At 32.5% G+C, this 27,325-nt stretch overlaps 1 protein-coding gene across 1 annotated transcript in view; it reads right to left on the bottom strand.

The window, feature by feature from the left end:
• Tmprss15 (transmembrane serine protease 15) overlaps positions 1 to 27,325 on the bottom strand; it is a 117,439-nt gene that overhangs the window by 70,129 nt on the left and 19,985 nt on the right. The window contains exons 6-10 of the mRNA XM_046430568.1: positions 19,260 to 19,391; positions 14,765 to 14,873; positions 10,089 to 10,195; positions 4,194 to 4,334; positions 3,387 to 3,536 (exon numbers count right to left, since the gene is read on the bottom strand). Coding sequence (XP_046286524.1) covers positions 3,387 to 3,536; positions 4,194 to 4,334; positions 10,089 to 10,195; positions 14,765 to 14,873; positions 19,260 to 19,391 — 639 coding nt within the window. The remainder of the gene's footprint in view (positions 1 to 3,386; positions 3,537 to 4,193; positions 4,335 to 10,088; positions 10,196 to 14,764; positions 14,874 to 19,259; positions 19,392 to 27,325) is intronic.

The following is a 27,325-nucleotide window of genomic DNA, read 5'->3' as shown; positions in this document are numbered from 1 at the left end:
AAAAGGTTTCTGTCATAGTCAATAGATATAAATGCTTTCTTCACTTTGCTGTAACTACTCTTGTCCAACTGTGGTAGAGAATTTTTTTTTTTATTACACTATGGGAACAACTGATCAGATTGTTTGACTCTTAGGCCTTCTATAGAGGGCTAGGGTGACTATTGTATAGGAGTTAGTCTTCCTCTTGTAGGTTACTACTTTATCCATGGAGGATCAGCTCTGAGGTATAATTTATTCAAGAAAGATTAATTATATAGAAGAATATGCATGTCACCATTCTCGGTACTAAATGCTTTTGGCCTTATGGGACTGACCATCTATATATAGCAATGTTTTTAATGTATAGGTACATACTAGTGACTAAATTGTGATATCCTATTATGACTCCTTTCAGACTATGTCTAGAATCTGACCTCTTCTTACCATATCTAATCCTTGATCTGAGTCCCTTGACTTCTTCTCTAGTGTTATGGTTTGGATGTGAGGTGTCCCCCAGATGCTCACATGTGAGACAATGCAAGAAGGTTCAAAGGAGAAATGATTGGATTGTGAGGATCTTAACCAAATCTGTGAATTAATCCCTGATAGGGATTAACTGGTAATGGAAGTGGTAGGGTGTGGCTGGAGGAGGTGGGAATTAGGGTTGTGGCTTTGGGGTAACTATTTTGTATCTAGTTAGTGGAGTCTCTTTCTTCTTACTGATCCCCATGTGAGCTGCTTCCCTCTGCCATACTCTTGCACCATGATGTTCAGCCTCACCTTGAGCCCTGAGAAATGTACCTGGCAGTCTATGGATTGAGATCTCTGAAACCATAAACCTTTCCAAATAAACTTTTCTCCTCTCCAATTGTTACGGTTAGGTCTTTTAGTCACAGCAGTGAAAAAGCTAACTAAAACATCTAGGTCAAAGGAAAGCCTTGTATTAGTCTCCCTGTGTTATGGTTTGGATCTTGAAAGTTCCCCAGAATCCCATAATTTGAAGATGTGATCCTCAATGCAGACAGGTTCTGAGGTGGGGCTTTGGAAAAGTCAGGATCACGAGGGCTCTGACCTAATTTGGGGATAAATCCATTAATAACTGAATGAACTACTAGGAGTTCATGAAAACTGTAGGTAGATGGGCATGGTTGGAGGATGAAAGTCACTAAGGGAATTCACTTGGGGACTATATATTTTTCCAGGCTCTCTCCACCCACTTGCTTCATGACTTCCATGACCTGAGCAGTTTCCCTTTGCTATGCCCTTTCACCATGATATTCTCCCTCACCTCAAATAGAAAGAAATGGAGACAGTGGACCATAGTCTGAAAAGCTCTGTAACTATGAGTCAAAATACATTTTCCTCTTTTAAATTTGTTTATGTCAGTTTGGTTGGTGACAGCAACAAAAAGCCGACTAACAAATCAGGCAACACTCTTGCCCTTCCACTAACTATTCTGCAACTACCAGTCAGAGTGAATGAAGCCTGCCACTCCAGTGCTCACCTTAACTAGCTCTTCATTTCAGTTAAAGAGTCAGAACCATAGAAAAGGCATCATCATCTGAACCCTACGCCCTACTCACTGCACTCCAGCTCTTGGTGATGATTATGAACATTGGTTAAGATAATTCATTTTTTAGAGAAAGATTTTGATCAAGATGCAGAATGATGAACCATATTTTAATATTTTAGAGATGTCATTATCTAAAGAGTCAGTATTTATTAGAAACATTACTATTCTGAATAAATTAACCCTATAATGTTACTTAACTCTTTGTCACTCATAATTAGCATTAAATTAACCATTTACTTTTCATGGGATAAAAATGAAGATACTGATCTTCATAACAGAAGTGACTATTAATAACAAATTACAAAGAACATGTACTTAGTTTTTTTTTGCTATAAGATATTTGATTTATCCAAAAAATATCAGAATTACTTATTCAGTCAAAATTTTAGACATTCGCTCATCTATTAAAATTAATATTACATTCTGATTGAATTTTGGCATTGTTAATACTGAGAAATTCAAATATAAAAAATATCAGATTCTTGTTCCTGATACTAAGAATACTATAGTGAAAATAAACCACTGGGTTAGAAGATGCAGTGTTCTTTGATAGGGGGGATAAAAAAGGGCTTATCGTATTTGTTGAAAGGAAAGAAAGGTTTCAACTTGAAATTTCTCAGAGTGTAGAATTGGTGACATGTGATCTGTTATTAATGTCTGGAATTGCACATTGTTAAAGGAGACTTTTTGTTTTGTTTTGGTACCAGAGATTGAACCCAGGTTGCTTAATCACTGAGCCACAACACTAGCCCTTGTTTTTATATTTTATTTGGATATAGAGTCTCACCGAGTTACTTAGGAACTGACTAAATTGCTGAGACTGCCTTTGAACTTGTGATCCTGCTACCTCAGTCTCCAGAGCCACTGGGATTAGAAGTGTGTGCCACCATGGCTGGCCAGGAGGCTTTTAATATGTATTTTAAAACTGAATTGTATTTTCACCAGCAACTTTTCAACCAATCACATTGTAGGATGGATTTTGTCTACTAAAGTTGTATAAATGCACAAATTCTATTTTGTTCTTTTTGTAGTTTTCATTAGTTTTTTAAGATTCCATTTCTTCTAAATTCACAAACCTTTGTTCAGTGATTATATTTGTATTCTGGTTATATGCTTCTGAGGCTCTCAGGAGTGACCTTCTCAACAGAAGATTCTTATCTCCTGATTCTTCTCTATGATTCTGGTTTTCTTAGTCAAATACTATCATCTCTGATGTTAATGTGTCCACCAGGAATCCAATTCTAATATCACATTCTCATGAAAATGTATTAAACAGATCACAGCCTTCCCTTAAGACAGTGATCTACCATCAGGCTTCCACAGGGTCTCCAGAAAAAGTTCATCTCTCTGTACTGCAATGTGATATGATATTATAAATAAAAATTCTAGGGAATTCTTTAAAAATAAACTGAGCTAACAAGTTCATCAAGACAGCAGGGTATAAGATCAATATACAAAATGAATTTATTTTCTGTGTACTAGCAATGAATAATCAGAAAATAAAACTAAGGCAAAGCAGACCAACACTCTGAAAAGGAAACTACCTCACATAAATCATTTAGTTAATAATAAATGGTAAATGTAGGACGACAACCTGTCTATTTATTTCTAATGGCCTTTTTGTGTATGTTTGAACATATTGCAAATGAATATATATGGTAAAAGTATATTTCTTGAAACATATTAAATTTTACTTGCTATTTGATTATCATTTTTCATTTAAATAAATTTAGTAGGGCATGATTTTAAGAAAAAGTTCTGAAAAGTCTTGTTGATTTAATATTCCTTTGACATACCTTTTTGTTTTATATTATGAATTAAATATAAATTATACCTGAAATATTGCCAAAAGTATGGTCAAAATTTGGTCCAGTAAAAGGAGGGTAGGTGGATCCTTGAATCCTTTCCCATTCATTGTCATCATTTAGATCCTGGATCCAGAAACAAAAGCCATCCTCAAAATCACAGTTAATTTTTTCATAATCTGTGAAATAAAAATGAAGGAAAGAGCCCTAAAATTAAGTTCACAATATAAGCAGTTACATTAAGTTATGTTGAAAATAATCTAACTTTGTAGAGTTTACAATTGAGTGGGATAAGTAAAAACATTCTTTTCTATTAATCTTCACTTTATTTCATTACATTAAGTCTGAAAAATCTTTTCTTTTCAACTGTGTTAAATTAATGTGTTTCTAATATTCATCATGACGTGAGCAAATACAAGCTTTTGTTATTTAAGTTTTACATCTTATCTCCATTGGTTTACCCACACAAACTTTATTCCCCCAATTTTTTTCTCCTTGTTACTAAATTTAGTACTTTGATCAAAATTAAGTCTACATGGAAACAGCTCTGAATTAGTTTAATCAATAACATTTTACTTGTAATATTGCACTATATAACATTTTTAATTTAATTTTTATATCAATTTATAATTTTTCTCAAGTTGGTTAGTAGATTTCTATGAAGAATGTGAACTATATTATAATTTATAATTTCTTTCTGGCATTAAAAGAGATGTACATAAAATATGTTCATAATGAAATTCCATGTTGAACATTTTATGTCTTGATACTTTTAAAATTCTATTAAAATATTAGGAACCTGAAAATGCAAAGGATTAAGAGTAAAATATACTTACTATTAAGCTCACTGCTATTAAATGCAGTATATGTTGCACTAAAGCCAATATAATTATTTTCATCAGATTCTATGAGAAAGGTGAGAGTAACTTGATTGGAAAAGATTCTAATTGTGCCGGGACTACTTTCCCAAAGGGAAGCTACAAAAGAAAATGAATTACTGTTATAGGAATACATCCATTTATCCGTCAATTTATCCATCATTCTGATATTACTCAGTTAACTAAAAGCATTACATTTGTGATTTACTTAATTGAAGTGTGTTTTCTGAGTATTGGAAAACCTCAAATTACTATACATATTTATGGTTTAAAAAACTTTTTCATTTTTAATTAGTAGGCACATACATTGTGTACACATATTAAAAAGAAAAGATGTATTCTTTTACTGAAAATGTTCCTGTAATAAGCACAAATTTAAACAGTTCTTAAACCAAAAGTTAGTTTGGCTCTATCAGTTATATCCTATGCCATACCAAAGGAGCTAAAATGCAGTCACAATATTAGAAAAAAGAGTATATCTTTGTTTCTTTTTCTGATATAATTGTAGGACATCAATATAATACTTGGTGATTAAGTATTGAATCCATAGCACTTTATATTGATTTTATCGTTGTTCTTTCTGCCTTAACTCTAAGCCGCATAAATGTTATCTTTCAATTTTGATTCTTAAGGGAGTGAGAAATAGCCTTAGCTTCTAATTTTTTTCATTTTATTTATTTATTTATTTATTTTTTTGTGGTGCTGGGGATTGAACCCAGGGCTTTGTGCATGCAAGGCAAGCACTTCATCAACTGAGCTATATCCCCAGCCCAAGATTTTAAATTTGTAAAGCCCACATATACACACATAAACAGATATACATAAAATATTTAAATTACCTGAACATACAGAAGAAAATAAGTCTAAAAGTTTCTTATTGGTAGTTGTAATGAAAAAGCAAGTTAGGAAAGAATGATTTAATATTTTAGTCAGATAATGTGACCTAGATATCAGATTCTGGTCTGTGAAATTGACCACACTTGCAGACAAAGCATCACTGTTATTTTTGAGTTTTAAATTAACATCTTAATATTTTCCTCCAAAATGTGTATCATCCAGTATTTCCTAATGAAGAATTATATTCATTATTTAGACTCCTCCTAACAGCATATGTAATTGTGTAACAAAATTGCTCTCATGTTGAAAAACTTTGTAGTTCATAGGTGTCTAGTCACTTAAGGTATGTAAATATTCCAGAAAGTTTCCTTTAAACCTGTCTGCCTTTCTCATTCTTGCTTTCTTTCTACAGCATTTGAATTCTCTGGCACAACTGTTTCTGGATGGATGTGAATGAGGCTGGTGGCTCAATGGCACCTTTGATGATTGTGATGTGTTAGGATTCCTACATTTTCCAATGTTATTGCACTGGTCTAAGTAGACTGCAGGTATATCCTCAGATCCATTAACCTGCATCAGAAATAGTCAATAACCCCTTATAAAGAGTATAAAATATGTGTCTGTAGACATTTTTAATAACTTGCCTCAGAATTTTAAGTTTTCCTTGAACCACAGATCGAATGAAAGACATGTATCTTATGTATAAACAAAGACAGTAGAGGGTGGTGGTTAAGAACTGGGGTTTCAGAGTCAGTATTCAATTCAGTTCTTGCTTTATGCCTGAGTAGATTTCTCTGTGCCTCAATTTTCTCTGTGATAATAAAATTTTCATAAAGATTTGTTATAAGAGTAAATCATTTCCATTTGGAACAGGGACTGCTGATAGTAAGTGCTCAATGAATGCTAGCGATGGACATCTCTCACACCAATTTATTATAAGCCCTGAAAAGGCATAGATTATGATTTAATGCTTTCTGTACCTCTGTCATTATGTCAGAGTATGGGAGAAGTTTAGTCAATATTTGAGCGCATGTATTAAGATGTGAGTACACAGAGTGATACAGTTTGCCTACATAAAAGAAATGCCTTTTGTTGAAAGAAAAAAGAAACCAATTGCCTGATAATTTTATAAAAGGTGAATTTTTCCTATATTACATGATATAATAAAATTTTCAACACTAATTCCTTACAAAAATACAGTATTTCTTCCAAAAATTCAATAATCTATAAATAATAATTTACATAGAGTTGTCAAGAAGTCACACCTGAATGTGAACTAACTCCTCATTTTTCTTCTAACAGCAATGACCCTGGTGAATAGGTTTTGTGAAAGAGAGCAGGGAAGCATGATAAAGATGCTGGAAAGTTGGGAAAGAGGGTGATGGACAAGAATGAGACTTTCTATAGATTAGGACTCAACAGATAAAGCTCAAAGCCGGTTATGTTATTCCACTTATGGAAGTACAAATGCTTCCACTAGAGTATACGCTGCATAGTATAAAGGATTTTTAATGTGTTTGACACATTTAATGGAGTGCCCACTATGAATTCAGTATGGGGCCAGATGACCTGGAAGAAAATAAGCAGGTTCTCTATTAGAAATATTTGATTGATGAGTTACAAGACAAAACAAAAAAAAAAACAAAAATCTGTGGAATTATTCAACATGAGAGAAACTCTATGGAATTCCTGATGAAGAAATCTTTACTTTTGCTAGATATCATAATTAGATAATTTTTTAGAGTTTCTGGAAAGGGCAAGTCTTTAAGCCAGTGCTCATTAAACTTTTCTATGTAATGTATTCCTATCAACAGGAGTGAATAAATGAGTACTTTTCTTTAAATTTTATTTTGTAGTTGTAGATGGACAGAATGCCTTTATTTTATTTGTTTATTTTTATGTGGTGCTGAGGATTGAACCCAGTGCCTCATGCATGCTAGGCAAGCGCTCTGCCACTGAGCTACAGCCCCAGCCACAGTAAGTGGGTACTTTGGAGGGTACACAAAGTGTCTCAATACAAAGCATAAAGCTTATAAAAATGCTTTTCTTGAAAAGTATTTGCATAGATTACTCAATTCCAAATCCACAATATTCTTATTTTGTTGTAGGATAAACCAACAATTAGCAAGATTCACCAGGTCTGTTATTGAGCTTTGCTATATCCATACATGATTTTGTGACCTTTAGTTTTAAAAGCATGGCATCACACAATGTTAAGCCACAGTGGTAAAGACATATCATCAGCAGTCCTGTCTTGTAAAAATGGAATTCCACTGGAGCACTTGGTAAATAACCACATTAACAAATACACACTCAAAGTACATATTCTGGGCTTGGCATTTTGAAATCAATTACAGTGTGCTTATTGTGCTTTCTGAGACTGTTTATGTTGTATTTCTTTGATGATGATTTGAAACATTTATGGATTTTTATGAACAAAAAAATTAAATGAGCTCACTCATCAGATAATACTTTAAGCATATGCAGCATTGATAATTACTACCACTATTGAATTTATACTTTCATCACTGCAACATAAGGAGAATATTTTAAACTTATTCTCCTGGCAATATATTCTGGTTTACTTCTGTTCTTAAAGTATTTGCAGACCCTATCAAACTCTATCTTCTTCTTCTTCTTCTTTTTGTTTTTTATGTAATGTCCATCTTTCTGGAACACTTTTTACCAGTTAGAGAACTTTTATATCATAATTATATCTGAAAGTCAAAAATGACTTTGGGATTTGTTTATCCTGATTACTCTAATCAAGAATACAGCAAATATTTCATGGTGTTAGACAGTTTTATAATTTCTCTAGATAATCCATTTTTCCTGATTTCCTAATATCTAAATATTTTCCAAGTGATAAAAATTACAACAGCATTTGAGATACATTTCCTAATTGGAATTGAATGAAAGTAAATCTGATAAGTATCTCTCACACAAAAGATTTGCAAAGCTTTTAGATGGGCTTGTGAACTGAGAACGAAAGTTTTGAAATTATTTCAATATGAAATAACTCTAAAGTCATGAAAAATTACCACTTGTCCCCATTGAAAACTCACCTTAATACCATACAATAGAAATATAAACGTATTAATCTAAATTTAAATCCACAAATACTGAGATTTTTTACATTATACCATTTACTATGCTTGATGCTAGGGGTATGATATTATTGCTTTTCTTTAAAAAAACTCTTATTTTCATTATAAAATTTGTTTTAACAATCAAATGCTTTTATTTTTTTCTGATTACAATTAAAATTTTTTTTCAAAACTTTGAAATAAAAATTTTAGATGGTCTTAAGCAAAGGACCCTGTTTTAATTTGAAACACTTTTATAGACCTCTTTGTACTCTCTTTCATATTACATTTTTAAGGTAAATATTTGTGCATTATTTGCATCATTACATTTAACTATTTTAAAATTTATTCATAAATTACTGATAGTCTAAGCATTGAAAATAATATTTAGATGAATCAAGGTGTTTGAAGAGTAAAGGACTGTGAGAGTACCTACCACTTACAAAGCATTTAACTTTCTTTAATTTAGATTTCATCATCTGTAACGGAGAAACTATCATAATTGTTGTGAGGGGAGCATTTATTAAGCTGAAAAAGTCCTGACAGAATAACTTCATGCATTATAAGAGATCAATGTATGCTAAAATTTATTAATGTCACATTAGCCTTTGAAAATATTTATATAAACTTGAATATTTACCTACCTATGTAAATATTTATGTTGATTATAATTTTAAAGAAGAGCATTTTTCAATAACAAAAATGATTATGAAATAATTGGTGCATTTATTTAAGCCAAATGTTATTTACCATGAGTTCACGTTTTATGCATTCTCATTACTCTATTTGAATTTGGGCTTTCAAAGCACAATGAAAAATTCCCGTATTCATTAAGTATTCAACTTTTCTAGTCAATTAATTAATTAATTTAGCTAATAAATCAAATTTTAATTCAATTAAAGTTAAATAGGTTATGCAAAAATAAATTCATCAAAATTTAACTTTATTAAAATTAAAATAATCTGTTTAAAACAATAAATTAAGATAACTGGAATGCAAAGAGTTTTGATTTGATTTCTGCCTCTAATATAACTATTTCTGTGAACTTGGGATCATTTGACTTTTTGGATCTCATTTGACTCCTATACATACTTTGCAGATTTGTTGAAAATATTAAATAAGAAGATCTACATAAATCATTCTGTAGTGTCAGATCAATAGCATCCATAAAATCTAAATATTATTAACACTTATTTAAATATTTCCCATATCACTCAATCAATTAAAGTCATTTTATTTTAGATATGATTTACTTTTCACTACCCACAATCTGGATGTTAAAATGACAAAACTTTATTAATAAGATTCCTCCTAGAATTTTGTCCCTTCTTAAACTGTATACCATAAATAGAACTGTGAACTCTGAGGCCAAAGAGAACAAGTGGGCTGGGAAAGTACATATTACTCATGCATCTCTACCTTCTCCTCAGATTCTATCAGTTTCTGTATACTAATGATAAGTGGTTTGTAGTAGCAGTATTATCTACACTACTGTTTACTCTGTTTATTTCAGATGCTAGACACTGTTTTACCCAACAGAGTGAACACTGACAGAGTTTCTGTGTGTTTATACATTATGCAATGTCAGAGAAAATAGAATAATAAGATTTAGGGTTTGACTGAATTCTGTTTAATGGAGACTAATGTTTGAAGAATGTATGATAAACAAATATATAATATTTCTTTCATATTTTTTAAAAGCATCAATTAGAAGAGGACCATATGAAATAGTCACTATTTTGTTACAAAGATAATATAGAGCACTAGTTTCCTAATTTTCTTAATGAGGACTAGTTTTGCTTTTTCCTTCTAGTAACCTAAATTTCCAGTTCATATTTAGTTTAAAATTAAAGGGAAAACACCTTACTCCAAAAAGCTTCCCACATATTTTCATTTTGATGATGGATTATATTATATGCTTATAACTTACCTCTTAAAATCTTGCTTGATCCTATACCTTCATAAATATTTAACACATCTCTATAATCTGTTTTAAAGGAATCGAAGCTCAGTTTGATGGAAAGTCCTTGGTTTACACTAAATTAAAGGCATAAAGAGGTTACAACGCTTTCAGCCATTATCATAATTCTTAATGTTGTCTAGAATGTGCATATATTTTCTTTTTTGGTGTTAAAAATCACATGACACCTACTTTCTTAGTGCACAGTACCATATCATTAATCATTAACATAATGTTGTATAGCAGATATCTAGAACTTCTCTCTCACAAGTGAAGTTTTATGAACTGAACACCAACTGCTATTGCTCTGTACCTCCTGCACCTGGCAATCACCATTCTGTTTTCATTTCTGTGAGTTTGAGGAAACTCTTATAAGGGAAATCATGCAGTATTTACCCTATGTGCCTGACTTATTTCACTTAACGTAATGTTATCAAGGTTCATCCACATCATATCATCAACAGGGCTTCCTCCTTTTTATTGTTGAATGACATTCCACTGTGTGTATAGGTCATATTTCTTTTACCCCCTTATATGTTGATGGAAATTCAGTTTCTTTCCACATCTTGGCTATTGTGAATAATGATAAAATATGCAAAGGAGTCTAGATATATCATGTGAGATCCTGATTTTAGTTATTTTGGATAAATACTCAGAACTGGGATTATTAGATCATATAGTTTTTCTGTTTTTAATTTTCTTTTTGAGAACCACAGATAACCATATTATTTTACGTTCTTACTGTTAGTGCACAAGGATTCCAATTTCTCCACATTCTTATCAATGCTTACTTTGTTTTGATTTTTGTAATGGTCATCCTAACAGGTGTGAGATGATATCTTGTGGGGATGAATTAAAGAACATTTGAAAATGAGTAGAGATTTAGTTTCCAAAGCGAAGCAGTAACCTTGAGAGTTTACCTGTCCCAAAAGCTGGCCCTAGATGAATGAGTCCTTCTGGCTAAGGGCACAACAAGCTCATTTTTAGGTATAATTTTAGTAGTAATTTGGCCTAGCAAACAAATGAGGACCTTCTCTCTAAAGGAAGTTACTTTTTAAATGTCTAAAGGTCTTTACTGAGAAATGACTATTTGTGATAAAACCCAAGATTTAACAAATGCTACATTCTAAGTCTAGTCGGGCACTGAAGTTCATGGCTGGAGTTTAGTCTTCAAGGAGTAGAGTGACATAAAATAAAATGGTGGCTGGGAGCAGGGCACAATTAAAAGCCATTTAAGAAGAAACTCAGGTTTATGTATCTGAGTGGTGTTTGCTGCCAGGGATATAGAACAATGGTATGTGGTTAAAAAGTTAAAAAAATAAATAAATAAAAATTTAAAAAATAATAATGAAAGAAAAACCAAAAATACAAAAATAACCTGACATGCTCTTTATCCCTGGGTATTAGGTTCAACAGTTCTGGAGTGGATTCTGGTCTGCATGCTTTGAAAAGCTCCAGTGGTGATTGTGAGAAGATACCATTCACAGGCTCCTCTCAGATGTGCTTGGTAACCACAGGAGGTTGGCAGGAACAAGGAGATCGAGATGAAGGAGCAGAAGTTTCAGGCAGAGTTAGCCTGCTACTGAGATCTGTAGGGAATCCAGAGTCAAAGCTGAAGAAGACAGAGACAGAAGAAATAAAGAAAACTTCAGAGATGACTTCTGCTCTTTTAATTAAAGTTTTGGTGTCTGTAGACAAGAAAAGACAGTTCTTCATTAGGTGTTGCTTTTAAGCCATGATACTAAGGAATGCAACAGAAGCAATCTAGGAGCCTTTTTGTTCAGCATCCTTTGTCTTCTCAGAGTAGCAAATTGGAGATTGAAGAGAAAAAGTGCATACTGTGTTTAGTTCTTTTTTTTTTTTAATTTAAAACAGCCAACTCACTTGCAATAAAAATAAGATTACCAGAAGGCTATAATCTGATGTTTTTTTTTTATCATATTAGGTATCTTGGTTTCCTTCTTATATTTTTAAGAGAATGAATATTTTCTAAATTTAACGTATACACTCTAATACAATTAGTAATAATACAATTAGTAATAATTGTATTATTAGATAATCTTTTATAATTTACTTTTGTTGAGCACTTACATGTACAAAGTAGTCTATATTAATTTTTATCTTTTATGATGACTTTGATCCAAGTGGTCGGGGCTGCTGAGCTCTATAGATGTAAAAATTTGGGTTCACAGAGATTTATTAATTTGCCTGAAATGATGCATCTCAGATTTGTCTCAGCAACACTGGCATTATTTGTCTGGGACAAATCTGAAGAAACTTGATTTGAACCCACACAGACTGTCTCACACTAACTTCCATATTCTTAACCATTTGACTTGTGCTAAATGTAGTCACAATGTCAAGGGTGGGTTGGTCTAGCCCAAAATATAGTTTAGTTGCATATGAAATATTTCTCCACTTAATTGGTCTGCCATGCATATAGAAAAGTCATTGTCTCTATACTCACTTTTATCACCATTGAGAAAACAATAACTATATGGTACAATGAATCACTGATATAGTAATTAGGATGGAGAAGAGAAATCACTAATTAATTATGTAACTAATTCAATTATAATTTCATCATGAAGTACACTATTTGATTTAGGATAACATTTTAGATTTTTTAGGTTTATATTATCATTCCTATATCAAAAGTGAATTTCTTAAAAGGGTTTTAAAATTATACAAAAAAGGAAGGAGACAGAAAAGAAACACAGATTCTTAATTGATATAGGATGATTATTACATAAATGATATTATTATTACAGCAAAAGCTTTTACTCTGTTCTGCACATAAACCCTTTAAATTTGAATTGTCTTTATTATGATACAAATTTAAGCATTAAATTATTTTCAATGGGCATTAAGATTGCAAAGATTGATAAAGAAATTATTATATACATGGGTTTAAATGAGTTTATTTCAGTATCCCTCATATTTATCAAGTATGAATTCTTTTTCCCTTGGAGTATTTTCAAGGCACTTCAGATACTCCTTCTTCATGAAGAATGCTAGGTAAACATTCAGGTTATATAATTTGTCAGCAGTCTGCTTATTTTAATCAACAGCAATTTAATTGATCAACTGAAATAAGAACTTGGAGATCAAGTATATAATAATGGACCCAAATGTCATTCAAGATATAGCCAAAAGGGGGCCAGGGGTTGGACTAAGTTGTAGAAGTCCTTTCTAGTTTGCTTGAGACTAACTGTATAACACTGATGAAGATTTGCAAACAATTTTTGGCATAATTATAAAGGAATTGCAGTTGCCCTCCATAGCCATGGGTTCTATATCCACAGATTTAACCAAGTATGAATCTCTTATGGTTTGGATGTGAAATATCCACCAAAGGCTCCTGTGTTGAAGAGTTGGTCTCCAATATTCAGAGATGAGGTTTTGGGAAATGATTGGATCCTGAGGGCTCTGATCTCATCAATGGATTAATGGATTAATATAATAAAAAGGACTATTGAATCAAATTGTGAAATATGATATATCAAGAACTATGTAATGTTTTGAACAGCCAACAATAAAAAATTAAAAAAAATAAAATAACATATAAAATTAAAAAAAAAAAAAAAGGACTATTGGGAGGTGGGGGGGATTTCTGGGAGGTATGTCCTATCTGAAGAAATTAAGTCATGAGGAGGAGGTTGCCCTGGGAGGGTATATCATGTATCTCCTTCCTTCCTTCCTTCCTTCCTTCCTTCCTTCCTTCCTTCCTTCCTTCCTTCCTTTCTTTCTTTCTTTCTTTCTTTCTTTCTTTCTTTCTTTCTTTCTTTCTTTCTTTCTTTCTTTCTTTCTTTCTCCCCCTGTGCTTCTGGAAGCCATAAGGTGAACAACTTTTGTTTTTCATGCTCTTCTTCCATGATGCATTGCCTCACCTTAAACCCGGAAGCTATGGGGTCAGCTGGCCATGGGCTAACACCTTTGAAACCATGAGCCAAAAATAAATTTTTCCTACTTTAAATTGCTTTTCTCAGGTCACAACAATGAAAAGCTGACTAATAGAATCAAACATACTTAGAAATAATTGTGCTGACATGGAAAGACTTCATTTCTTGTCATTATTCCCTAAACAATCATCACAACTATTTAAATAGAATTTACATTGAACTAGTTATTATAAATAATCTAGAGATGATTTAACATAAATGGGAGAATGTGTGTAGGTTCTATATAAATACTAGGCCATTTTATATAAAGGAATTGAGCATCCACTGATTTTGGTATTGACAAAGGTGGGGGGTTGGAACTAATTCCCTGTGGATATGGGCAGAGAACTGCATTCTGAGGACAGATGCAGAATACAAGAAATTCCATTTCTTGTGACACACAGCTGTATATGTGTGCTAGTTACTTTAGTAGCATGTAATCTGTGCCAATCACCGAGAAGGAAACAAACTTGTTTCAGAGTCCAATGATATGGCTTCATCTATTAAAAACTGTTATACATAGGACAGACTATTTTTTAAAGGTAAAAATGAGAATGAAAAACTTTTGAACAGTTTGTTGTTTGAAAGAATTCTGTAGTTACTGGTAACAATTATTGTTAAAAAAATACTACTGGAAGTGATAAGACATTGCATCAGAAAAAGACTTTATAACTAAAGAACAGAACATAGAAGATGGACTCTTACCATATGACCCACCGACAAGCAATACTTGATTTAGATGGCTTTGGATAATGGATAGCCTGGAAAGACCCAGAAGATCCAGTCAATAAAAATCTTCCATCGCAAGCTGTGGCTGCAAAAAAATGCCAATTAATGTTAGACAAGAACAATCTTGAGATTTAGAGGGGTTACATTATTATCAGGTTTCCCAGCTTATAAACAGCAATTCAAAGCTGGGCAGTCTTACTGTGCTCTTATTTTCTAATACCATAATAGAGCTATTGTAGACAACATAACCCATTCTGAGCAGGTGAAAGTGTACATGAATGAAGAAGAAGGAAATTTTCAACAATTCCATCTTTTCCAATTTTCTGAAAAGTGGAATATAGACCACACTTATAATAGCATTCCACAACAAACAAGAGGAAGCAAAGCATGTGCAGAATTAAAAAGGGAACAAAACAACATCAATTTACAAAATGAATTTGCAAAGATGGTGAAACTTTTGTAATTCTTCAAACTTTACAGATGGTTTTAGAAAGGTATAAACAGACTTGTGCTGCACAAGATTTATAGTTTTCCAAAATGTTATGTCCATGAGTCAGAGATTTGTCTGTTTGCTGGACTCTGTTTCCCAAGGCAGGATTATATCACACTTCTCCAAATCCTTTGCAGTCAGATGGAGTCATGGGACTAAGTTGGTCACTAAATTATTGTGGAAGTAATTGTGTCTATTTCCAAAAGTTTTGAAAAAAGATGTTCTGTAACATTATTATCAGGGTTCTCTGTGAGCAGGTTGTAGAGAATTCTTTGGAGGACTCTGGGGGCAGAGAAGGTAACTGAAGAAGACCTGGAACTCTGAATGCCTACAAAGAGTACAATCCCTTCCCATAATTCCTGCTGTGATATAGGTGAATTATTATTGTCTCAAATTGCTAAGATTTTTTTTTATCATGGTTTTAATTCTGTGTTAAAGAATATGATTGGTTTGCCTGTCCCTGGAATTGCAAAGCTTTACTACAAGTGGATAAATCCAGGGTAAATCTCACTCAAAAGGGCCTCTTACAAATTTCTGAATGGAATCAAAGAGGGAGAATATTCCTGAGGGACCTTAAAATTGCAGCAATATTAAACTATTTATAACACAAATTTCAAAATGTAAAAATGCTATCATTTCAAGATGTGGGACTGTGCTGTGAGCTTTTGTATATATGCTTTTACAATGGAACAAGACAGGCTTTCAGGTTAAGCAGATGTAACTCAACCATGGATGAATAGGATTCCTGGGTGTTCAGGACTGTGACTGTGCATTGCTCAATGCTTTCTAGTGCATCATTAGGAAAAAAAAAAATTCGAGAGTGAGAATCTGTCAAATTATACCAGCCATTCTTCTATGTTATCAGAAATGTTGCCTGTAGTGGGATGGGATTCCGAAGGGTATGTACTGAGAGCTCCCCCTGCTGGTTCTATATTTACCTAGTGCTTATTTGGTCGGGGCACTGAATTCTCCAAGATGTATATAAATCAATCATGACCTATCCCCATCCACAATGGTCTATTATACACATACATACGAGGCATGCAAATTTTGAGGACACTCTACAACTTTTAAATAGGCCTGCACCTTCTCTTAAAGACTGTGAGTCAGCATCTTTTCTTCTCACAGGTCAGCTAAAAAGTGAACTTTCTTGCTGATGCAATTCTAATCAAAAGTGAAAAACAATTTAAAGAAATCTTGGTTTAGCTATAGTCAGCTATAAGTTGTGCAAACCTAAATAACCAAAGACTAAAAAAAGAAGCTGTGTGAGGAAGTCAACATTAATGTGACTCTATTAATAACACAAACTAAAATTAGAGCTCACAGCTGGAGCAAAATAAATGAGTAAGAGACAGGGCAAAGGTTAATTTCATATAGACAAAACCTCTTAATGTTATGCATTTTTCTGTGACTGTAGATTGATGGACAAGGGCTTTGAGGTGGAAATTATGCTACTAAAGTTTAAGTTGGTGCTGCAATGAAGTCCACTGGGCCTTTTTGCACACCATCAATAATTAAAATGAATACAACTTGACTCTTGAATTCCCACTAGATAAAGATAGAGTAATTGATTGAATTTTCCACTGCCTTATTTCACAAATGATTCAAACTTATTTTCCAATATATGCAAGGCTAACTTTAAAATGCAAATATGATAATTGGGAAAATGAGAATTAATAATGATACAGAGGCTAAAGACAGTCACAAGGAAAGCTGATCAATACTAAGGTTAATAATCATAAAGCTTCTATGATAGTAAAAATAATAGTGCAGTTTGATTATGTCTTTAAAGAAAATTTAGCTAATTAATTCTAAAACTGAAGCTCGCCTGATGAGTTTATAAGGACTTTGAAAAGTAATCATTGCCTTAAAACTTTTTGGGGGACAAATTGTCACTCTTTCATTGTTATTTTTTGATATACTTTGATACTTGTTTATAAAAATTATAAATTCCATGAAAATAGAGACAAAATTATAGGTGTGATATATGATATGATTATTTGATTCATCTAATATATTAGTTATGCTTTTTCTTTCACTTTAAGTTATTGATCATCATTACATAGGCTTAATGCTGTGTGTCTGTCTTTGACATTCATTCTTACTTTTGAAATAAAAAGCAACATCACCTTTGCTACCTCTTGATGGCACACTTGCATCATTCTCTTGAAAAGGTTTCAGAAAATCTGTGAAAACTATAGCCAAAAAGATCGCTTTTTTTTCCTCTTTGAGTAACTTAGTTATATAAATAGATTAAAAAATATTCTGTAGCCTGCACTTTCTACCAATATATTCTGAGTGCACTTCACAGAACATAGTTAAACTTTGTAGCTTTGAATTTTATCCAAGAACATTTGAATTGGGTTGCTGAGTGGAAGTCTCTTTAGCAGAGTTACCTTTTGTTGGGTTGGTGCTGGGAAACAGACCAACTGCCCATCTTATAAAATATGTACCCAGTGAAGAGGTAATTTAAAACATTTGGCTCCTCATTGAAACATTCATCTTCAATTGATATCAAGCAAAATGAAAAAAAGTGTAACATAATAGAAGAGGCAAGTGCAGCAAGTAGAAACTGTGCCCTTAACACACTTCAGGAACTAACTGTATTCACACTCAATTTAAAAACTATTTATAAACCATATCAAAAACAAAAGGAAGCAAGAAAGAAAAATTTAAAAAGGAGAAAAGGTACATGTTTTTTGTTTAATATTTTAAAAATAAATTCTTACTTAGTTTATCCAAATGGTTCTTCACATTGCTGACTAATTCATGCTGACATTTATGTGGTAATCTTCTTAAGTATGACACATATCAAGATAAATTACCCAGTTAGATATTGCTTTTGTTATGGTTTAGATATTAGGTGTCCCTCAAAAACTCATGTGTGAGAGACAATGCAAGAAAGTTTAGAGGAGAAATGATTGGTTTATTAGAGCCCTAATCTAATCAGTGCAGTAATCCATTAATATGGATTAACTGGGTCATAACTGTAAGTAGGTGGGGTGTGGCTGGAGGACATGGGCTACTGGGGACCTGCACTTAGGGTTTATATTTTATTCCTATTGAGTGGAACTCTCTGCTTACTGGTGGCCATGTTCTGAGCTGCTTTCTTCCACCACACCCATCTGTCATGATGTTCTGCTTCATCTCCAGTCAGAGAAATGGATTTGGCAGTCAGTAGACTGAGATCTCTGAAACTGTGAACCCCAAATAAACTTTTCCTCCTTTAAATTGTTCTTCTCAGGTCTTTTGTCACAACAGCAAAAAATTTACCAAAATATTTTTCTAATAAACTTTTCTAAATGGAACTGAATTATAAAATGAAGTAATAAACCAAAGAGAAAATATTTTTGATCATTTAAAGTCATGTTTGTTATATGCTACTGAAGCATTTAATACTAATACTAATACTAAAATAATAACACTAAAATAAATGCTAAATATACAAATAAAACATAGATGTTTTATCATAAGACAATAAATTGTTAATTATTAGTGTTTGCATTACTGCCAGAACTACAAGAGGCAAACAAAAGCAACAATCAAAATTGGGTGGTGCTTACTGGATTAGATGCTGTTAAACTGTAGGGGAAAAGGCTTATTAAAATATGATACTGAAAAAAATGAAAAAAATATTAAAAAATATAATGACAAATATAAGAATTCAGTTTTATTAGAATTAGCAGTAATTTAATATAGAGAAGGGATGAAAACGATGCCTCTCATCCCTCATTAATTAATTAATTAATCACAGAGTTCTTTTACAGTTATGAAGAAGAATTCTGTAAAATTAACATCTTTAACATTATGTGATAAAGTTTAGGGAAATATTAGTACTATTATTTCTAGAGTTTGTATGAAATTATACACATGGCTATTGGAAAAGCTCATTCTTCAATACTTTCAGATGTCTGATGAGTGTGTATGCAGAATGAGAGAGGACACAGGGAAGGGGGAGAGAGAACAGGTGGGAGACCTTACCACAAATTTTATTGTCTTCATCGGAACCATCTGGACAGTTTATTTCTCCATCACAAAATAAATCAATTGAAATACACTTCAGAGAATCAGCACAAGGCCTGAAGCCAGGTGGACACTCTATTGAGGCATTTCCTTAAAAACATAAAAAGATTTAAATTATAAGCTTGTACTGTAGAATTAATTTCCAATTGGTGAAAAATGTACAATGTTCAAACATTTGTTATTTGTTTTTTTGTAATTTACCTCCTTAGTTAATGAGTATATACTTCACTTTCCAATAGAAATATTTATTTCATTTCATGAATAAAGTATTTTTGAATATAGAAGATTTTAAATTTTGAAAAAAATTTCTTTGTAAATGTTAAAATGAAAATTTTATTTTAAGCTTGATAAAGTAATATTAGAGTTTAGAATTTAGTCCGTAATATTTATAACTCCTGGCATTGTTGTACTGTATGGGGAATTTATCAGCAGCAGCATCTAGTAAGCACTTCATTTATTCTTAAACTTATTATTTGGAAATACAGTGGATTCTAGCGATAAACATTCTGCAGAATAAAAATACATCAATGAAAGACATTTTAAAGTAAGATAACAAATTTAATATTCTCAGTACATTGCTACATTCAGCAATGAAGAATCCCATGGTTATTTTGGTTTCATATCTCTTTGCTTCTTGAATCAGAGATTCTTAGAGCATAAGATAAAAATACACTCCTGCAAGTTTCTTTGCCATAATCTGACCAGGATCTGATCAACTTACAGATCTCAGCCTGTCTTCCCCTTCACCTGCCCACTTCCTCATATGTAGGTATAGAGAGGCACCAAGAAACACATTTCACATCTAGAAATTGTCTTGGAAAATTTTAAGTGCAACTCTAAAAATCAGAAATATTCTCAAATATCCACAAGATAAAACATGGTTTTAGTTTTCAGAGTAATGTGGGTATTTGAATATTTTTTTCTCTAACTGTAATAACAATGATGGCCTAAAGATTTTGAAATCTTTAACTCAATAGCATTTATTTTGTTATTGGTCTTAGTCTTAAAGCCAGAACTGTACTGCCATCTGCTGGGTTTTAAAAATATAAAAATTTGAAATTATGAAATTTGTTATGCTCCATAAAGCATACTAGCATTTCTTATGCTCCAAAAGCAACTAGGAAAATAAAAAATATATATTTATGTCAATTAATCTACTGAGGTAAAACTTGATTAAAAACTTTCATAGACAGGGTTACTATAGACACACACACACACCCCCTACAACTAAATTAGCTTTTCGTAACTGACTCTAATTAAAATGGACATAAACCATTGGGAAATTTATGGAACACCTAACATCTAAAATAGGACCAAATATCAGAGTCATTCAAAAATGGCAGAAAATCCCATTTCAGAGAATAGAAGAATAATAAAATGTTATTTAATATTTCCCAAAGTAGAATTTATTAGAATTGTCATATATAAAAGCTATTTATCCAAAGAGTCATTATCACTGAGTCCCAATCTGGAAAAGGCATACTAGTTGATAGTATTGAATAAATGTTCGATAAACAAATAGATGGGGAAAAAGAACTTTACTTGAAATTTCGTATTATTTTAACAGTTGTTAATAGGATCCTGTGTATTCAGAACTTAGAGTAGATTTGGGGAGATAGCTAGGAAGATACATAATTTTGGCTGTCCTTATTCTTCTCATGACAGCGTCACTTCCAGAGGCTTCCCATCTCTGCCCATTCTCTGTTGAACAATAGATCAAACCTGGGCAAAAGATAGCTCTTGGGACCCTTTGATCTCATTAAGGATCACTCATTTGCTCCACAACTCTTTATTGTCTACTACTTGTGTCATGGAACTTTAAGGGACAAAGAAGAGAGGATGAGTAAGGAAGAGCCTCTGTTCTCACAGAGCCTGGAGTTTAGTGGGAGACTGGTTCATTAATTTTTTTTAAAAGATGTTTAAAAAAAGTGTTGTAGGAGCAGCAAGAGTTAGTTTTCTTCTGAAGGAGGGATTAAAGATATCATCCCAGAAAAGGTTGTGTTTAAACTAGATTTTGAAGGATGGTTAGAAGGGAACCAGGAGGATAGGTGTATGTGATGATGTGACAGAATCAGATCCCTATGTGGAAACCAGATGAATCTAAGCTATCTAGAAAAAAGAATGGAACCTATAACAGGAAGGGGATTTGGTGCCAGGTTTTAGGGGCCCTTTTAATCTTTGTTAAATGTTAGAAATGCTTTTCTGCAGGAAATGACATAGAAAGTTTTCTTATACTTGTGTGATGTGACCAGCCCATGTTTCATAAAGGCAATTCTGGGGTCATGTGGAGAATCAACTGGAAAGATGAGAGCAGTGGAGAAGCTGTTTCAATTCCCCAGGTGGACCTTCATAATGGCTGAATTCTCTTATGGGCAGAAGAGATGGGGCTTGGAATGAATTGCGATTTAACAGAGTGATGAGCTTCAGTGATCAAATGAGTTCCTGACCAAGACCAGAGGAGGTGGAAAAGGAGCAAGTGTAAGTGATGGGCAGTTAAATTACTAATGGTGTTTAGTCACAATAGTGACTAGAATAGAAACATATGATGGGATTAGAAAATGAGTCTATTTTAAAGCATTTTCACTGGAAGGTAGAAATATTGGATACTCTTGTTTGGGTTTTGTTCATTATTTCTTTCCAGATTATTTCATAAGTACTCGTCAGCTGACTTGATCCATGAAGAGACAGAAGTTTCTCATTTAGTAATTAAAGTGGAAAACACAAGTATAATTGTTATGCAAGGATAATGAGTTTCAGGCTTTTGTCAAATCATAATTTTACCCAGTCTTCTTCTATTTTCCCTTGTTTATACAGTCACAATTTCAGTTTCTGACAACATGATTGACTAAGATATTAGTTGTTACAGAAATGTATCACAGGCCAGTCTTTTTGTAAATGACTTCTATTCTTAAAATGAGAGTTCATTGACTTACAACTTGGTTTGCATCTCATTCCTTAATTTCTGCCCTATTATTTCTTCTTCTCTAAGAAGTACTAAGCTGTACTTCTTAACAGAAAATGTTTGGAAGGAGTTAATGAATTCTACTTAAATAAATGTACTCAAATAAAACAATAAGTGGTTCATTAGCAGCTGATCACATTACCTGAATATTAGTTACTGTTTATTTGAGTGGAAAGAAGATTTGCACATATTTTTATATTTGTAGAGTATTTTTCTTCAGGATACTGTTTTTTTTACATAGTATGAAAACACATTAGTAAATTTGCATTGTTTTGAAATTATTCACATAGATCATTTTAATTATCTAATTATATTTGTATAGAGGATTCAGTATGTACATAAATGAAATGTGGTTACTTCAGAGTGATCAAAGTCAAAACAATTTTTAGTGATGTGGGACCAGAGAACTCCTGTGTGTACATTGTGCAAGCTGGTGCTAGGCAGCATGGAGAATAAGAGTAAAATTCTTGCCTTTATTCTAAATCATGTGCAAGAAATGTTATAATAATACAAAAATTAAAAATTGTAATTTGGAAATTTTGAATTTCTACTTTCCTTTCATTTGTATAATAATGCTAGGTGGCCAGAACTTACTTAAGACCAATTAGCCCAAGATTTCTATAGCTTACATACTACTAGTCAGGTGTGGTGATGCATCCTTGTAATTCCAGTAGCTTGGGAGGCTGAGGCAGGATAACTAGTTCAAAGTCAGCCTCTGGAACTTAGCAAGGCCTTAAGCAACTTAGCTAGACCTCATCTTTAAATAAAAAAATTTAAAAAGGGATCAGAGGATGTATCTCAGTGGGTAAGCACCCCTGGGTTCAACCTCTGTTACCAAAAAAAAAAAAAAGGAAAAATAAAATAAATAAATAGTATCTGAATCTATGAATGTCTGAATTGGTGACTAATTTCATTTCACTCTGCTATACTAGAAAATAGACATCACTTTACAGAAGTTCTCATCTGCTTTGATAGAACAAATCTAGTCTTTTTAGCAAGACTGTGGCATTTCAATTCAAATGAAATTATTATGGATGAATCTTTTAAAGTACTGATATCATTGAATATGAACATCTTAAATTAGAGGAGAGTGATTAGTGCTAAATAAATATTATGTTCTCAAGTGCAGAAGAAAAATATTTCAAGTGTATAAATTTATATGTGAGTGTGTGTGTGTATATATATGTATATATATATATATATATACACACACACATATACATATACATATATATATGTGTGTATATAAAATATAAAAGGAATAAAGCCTCTGTGCCTCAGTCTTGGAACAATTAAATTGAAGGGCATGATTCTATCTTAGCTTCTTTTGGTTCAATTTCAAGTTCTTCACAAAATCAGCCAACTTGTCTTTTTCTTCAGTCCCCAAACTCTTCCACATATTGAAGTTATACCAAGATTACATTTTGTTTGAGATTGAGAAAGCCCATGATAGTGACATTTTTGTTTTTCTGCAATCAATGCCTGCACAGTCAGCAACAAAAGACTAGAAAAAGCTCCAGTCTAGAAACCCTTCAAGCATATGAGTAATTGCCCAACAGCCCCACTAGGCACTCTGTAGCAGCCAAAAAATCAATCTGTATAATGCCACGTTAGCTCCTAGTTCTCTCTGCTAGTGTTCCAAATGGGTTAGTAAAACTTTACAGTAATTGGCAGCAAAGGCTGTAGAACAATACAACATAACCCTCATGGACTTTGTACCTGTTATCATACAAAAATTCTCTTGCAGAATTTATAATAGCACTGATGCCAGCTATATGATGCATGCATTTGTTGATTTTTCTCAAACTCTATCTTCCAGGCATATAAAAATGAGAATAAACTTAACATCCCTGAAAGGCATATCCATAATAAATTACTGCTTGGAAACCACAGTTCTCAAGTTTAATTGCCTCATTCCCCTCTATAAATCTATACCATCTTGCCTTGTGAGAGGAATAAATGAGAAGTATGTTTCAGAACACATGCAATACATGGATTTAGTGAAAAAGGGAATGGGATATTTTGCCATCTATTTGTCTTATAATAATTCTTGGAGCCGGTGCGCCACCCTCTCCTCCAACCCATGGTGCTCACTTATAATCCCAGCTACTTGGGAGGCTAAGTCAGAAGGATCAAGAATTCAAAGCCACTCTCAGCAAAAGTGAGGCGCTAAGCAACTCAGTGAACCCTGTCTCTTAATAAAATACAAATTAGGCCTGGGGACGTGGCTCAGTGGTCAAGTGCCCCTGAGTTTAAGTCCCTGGTATTATAAATAATAATAATAATAATAATAATAATAATAATAATAATAATAATAATTTGAAAACAAATTAAAGTAAAACAACACAACATTCAATAACAGGAAATGTTTTGAAATTAAATATTTTTGGTTAAAAGTGACTCTATTAAAATGAGCATTGCCAAATATAATCATGTTATTTTATTGAAACAGATTTTTAAAAATCTTCTTTTAAAAAAGTCTACAATTTTAACTATTATTATTTTTCTCTTTTGGGTCCAAGTCAGTAGGGGAAGGGGGAAGTGATCCAATACTGATTGTGACCCTCTGATGTATGAGTCACTGAGTTGACAAAGATGTAGTAGAATCTATATGACCTCTTTTTAATTCTCAATCACCCTTGAAGGCATACATTTTTTTTTACTCTTTATTTTTCAGATAATAAAAATAAAGATCAAAGAAGCTAGTTAACTTGCTAAACAGGTCTGGAGTAATTGGCAATATTAGGTAATGGGTGGATTCACTCATGCCTTTTCAACAACTGAGAATTTTTTATTGTTTTGGAATTTTATTTGAAATCTCAATTAAATTGTGAAAGGCATGCTAAGCATACCTGACCCCATTCTTGCAGTTTAAACAATGGAGAGGTGATGGATCTACCTTATTCTCTATCCCCTCATTCACCATCTCCTCCAATCATGGGAAACTGAATATGTGATTTAACCAATTTTCTATATTTATTGGAAGATTTGTCTTTAGTGTAGTAAGGGAGAAAAAAATTGTTTGAAGTTCAAGGACTTCTTGCTTTATTTGGGGTTGATTCTTTTTTCCCCTAAGTCATTTCACATAGTTTTCTTAGGACATTTTATCCAGCTAAGAGGAGCTCAGTAACTGGGTGACATGAATCATTCAATAAATCCACAAACATAAAAATTAAAAAATGGGCATTAATTTGGATATTTGGATTTTAAAAGTTTTAGCAAGGAATTTCTTAAAACATATGTAAATTACCTTTTTAGTTTATTTTTAACTTCAAAGAATTAGTCATTAGCAATCCTAAAAGCATTTTTTTCTTCAGATATGTTAAAGGCTGGTTTGGGATGCTGTAAATATTTTTTTCAACTTAGAGATGGAGTGTGGGCTTAATGACGACAGTTTTTAAGTATGTTGAGCTGCTGTGTAGCTGTACCAGAACACAACAGCAGGCTTGCTTATGGTGCCATATAGATTTCTCTATGGGCTTTAAAGTTCTGATGGCTTGTATTCTAAATTATTTTGATTCATGTTTCATGTATGTATTACCTTGCATTTCAAATATCACACCAAACCATTTTAAACAAGAATTATTAACTCTTACGAAGAAGGGATATTTATGGTTTTACAAATGTTCTTTTCTTCTAATATATAACATATAATATAGACTTTAGTTACATAAAATAGTAGTGCTGTAATTCCCCTTTATCCATACTTTCATTTTCTGTGCTTTCAGTTACTTTAGGTCAACTATATTCTGAACATATTTAATGGAAAATTCAATAAATTAACAATTCACAAGTTTTAAACTCAATTTCATTCTAAGTAGCATGATGGAGACTTGCACTATGCTGCTCTAATCCCATATTGGGTGTGAGTCAAGCCCTTTTTTTCAGTGTATCCACATGTTATACACTATCCACTCATGAGTTACTTAGGGACTGTCCTAATGATCAGATTGCTGTATATTGCGGTGCTTAAGAGCAAATAACTTTAATTTTTAAAAATAGCCCCAAACTACAATAGTAATGATGCCAGATGACAATTTAGACATAACCAAAGTGATATCTTACAGAGCTTTTCTAAAACAGAAAGGTAAAATAAGAAAAAAAATAATATAAAATAGAAAGGAGCTGGGGATATAGTTCAATTGTTAGAGTGCTTGCCTCAAATGCACAAGGCCCTGGGTTTAATCTCTAGCACCAATAAATAAATAAATAAATACAGAAGTAAATAAATAAAGAAATAAAATAGAAAGTTTTAATAAAATTAATTATATATATATATATATATATATATATATATATATATAAATGCTTCTCCACTTACAATAGATTCACATCCTAATAAACCTGTCATTAATTGAAACTATAATAGGTAAAAATATCTTTAATACATTGAATGTACCAATATCATAGCTTAGCTTAGACTACCTTGAACAGGCTCAGAACTCTTATATTAGCCTACAGTTGGGAAAAATTTTCTCACACAAAGTCTCTTTGATAATAAAGTGTTGAATGTCATGTAATGTATTAAATATTATGTTGAAAGTAAAACCAGAACGGTTGTATAGTACAACACCATCATAAAATTGAAAAATCATAAGCTGAATTATTGCAAGCTGGAGGCCATCTGTATAGAGCTTAGTGATATCAGCAGTTTCAAGCATCTGCTGGGTATCTTGAAATGTCCCCTCTATGGTTATGGGGTACTACCATATTATGGGAGTTGATGGAAGATATACACAACTTTTACTTTATTTAGTTTAATTAAAAGGATTAGGGCTGCACATAGGCTATTTAGCATGAAGACTAAATCAAAATTAGGGAAAGCATTTTAGGTGCTTGGCACAAAGATGGGAGCACAAATTACTAGGAATCCAGATAAATTGGCTAATCAAAGATTTATAGTAGGAATTGGCATAAAGTAGACACTGATTCAAAAAAATTATTATTGAGTGAATGACTTCAAGGCTAGCTTGGTTATGGTTTGGCAACCAGTACTTTGGTAATAGGAAGAAGCATGTAGAACTTGTATGTAGAGAGAGAAATCAAAAGAAAAAAAAATCCC

The sequence above is a fragment of the Marmota monax genome, unplaced genomic scaffold (genome assembly GCF_021218885.2).
Source record: "Marmota monax isolate L192 unplaced genomic scaffold, Marmota_monax_Labrador192_F-V1.1 WCK01_AAM20220418_F8-fsc00016, whole genome shotgun sequence".
Classification (NCBI taxonomy): domain Eukaryota; kingdom Metazoa; phylum Chordata; class Mammalia; order Rodentia; family Sciuridae; genus Marmota; species Marmota monax.
This window is presented reverse-complemented; position numbering and strand designations above follow the sequence as displayed.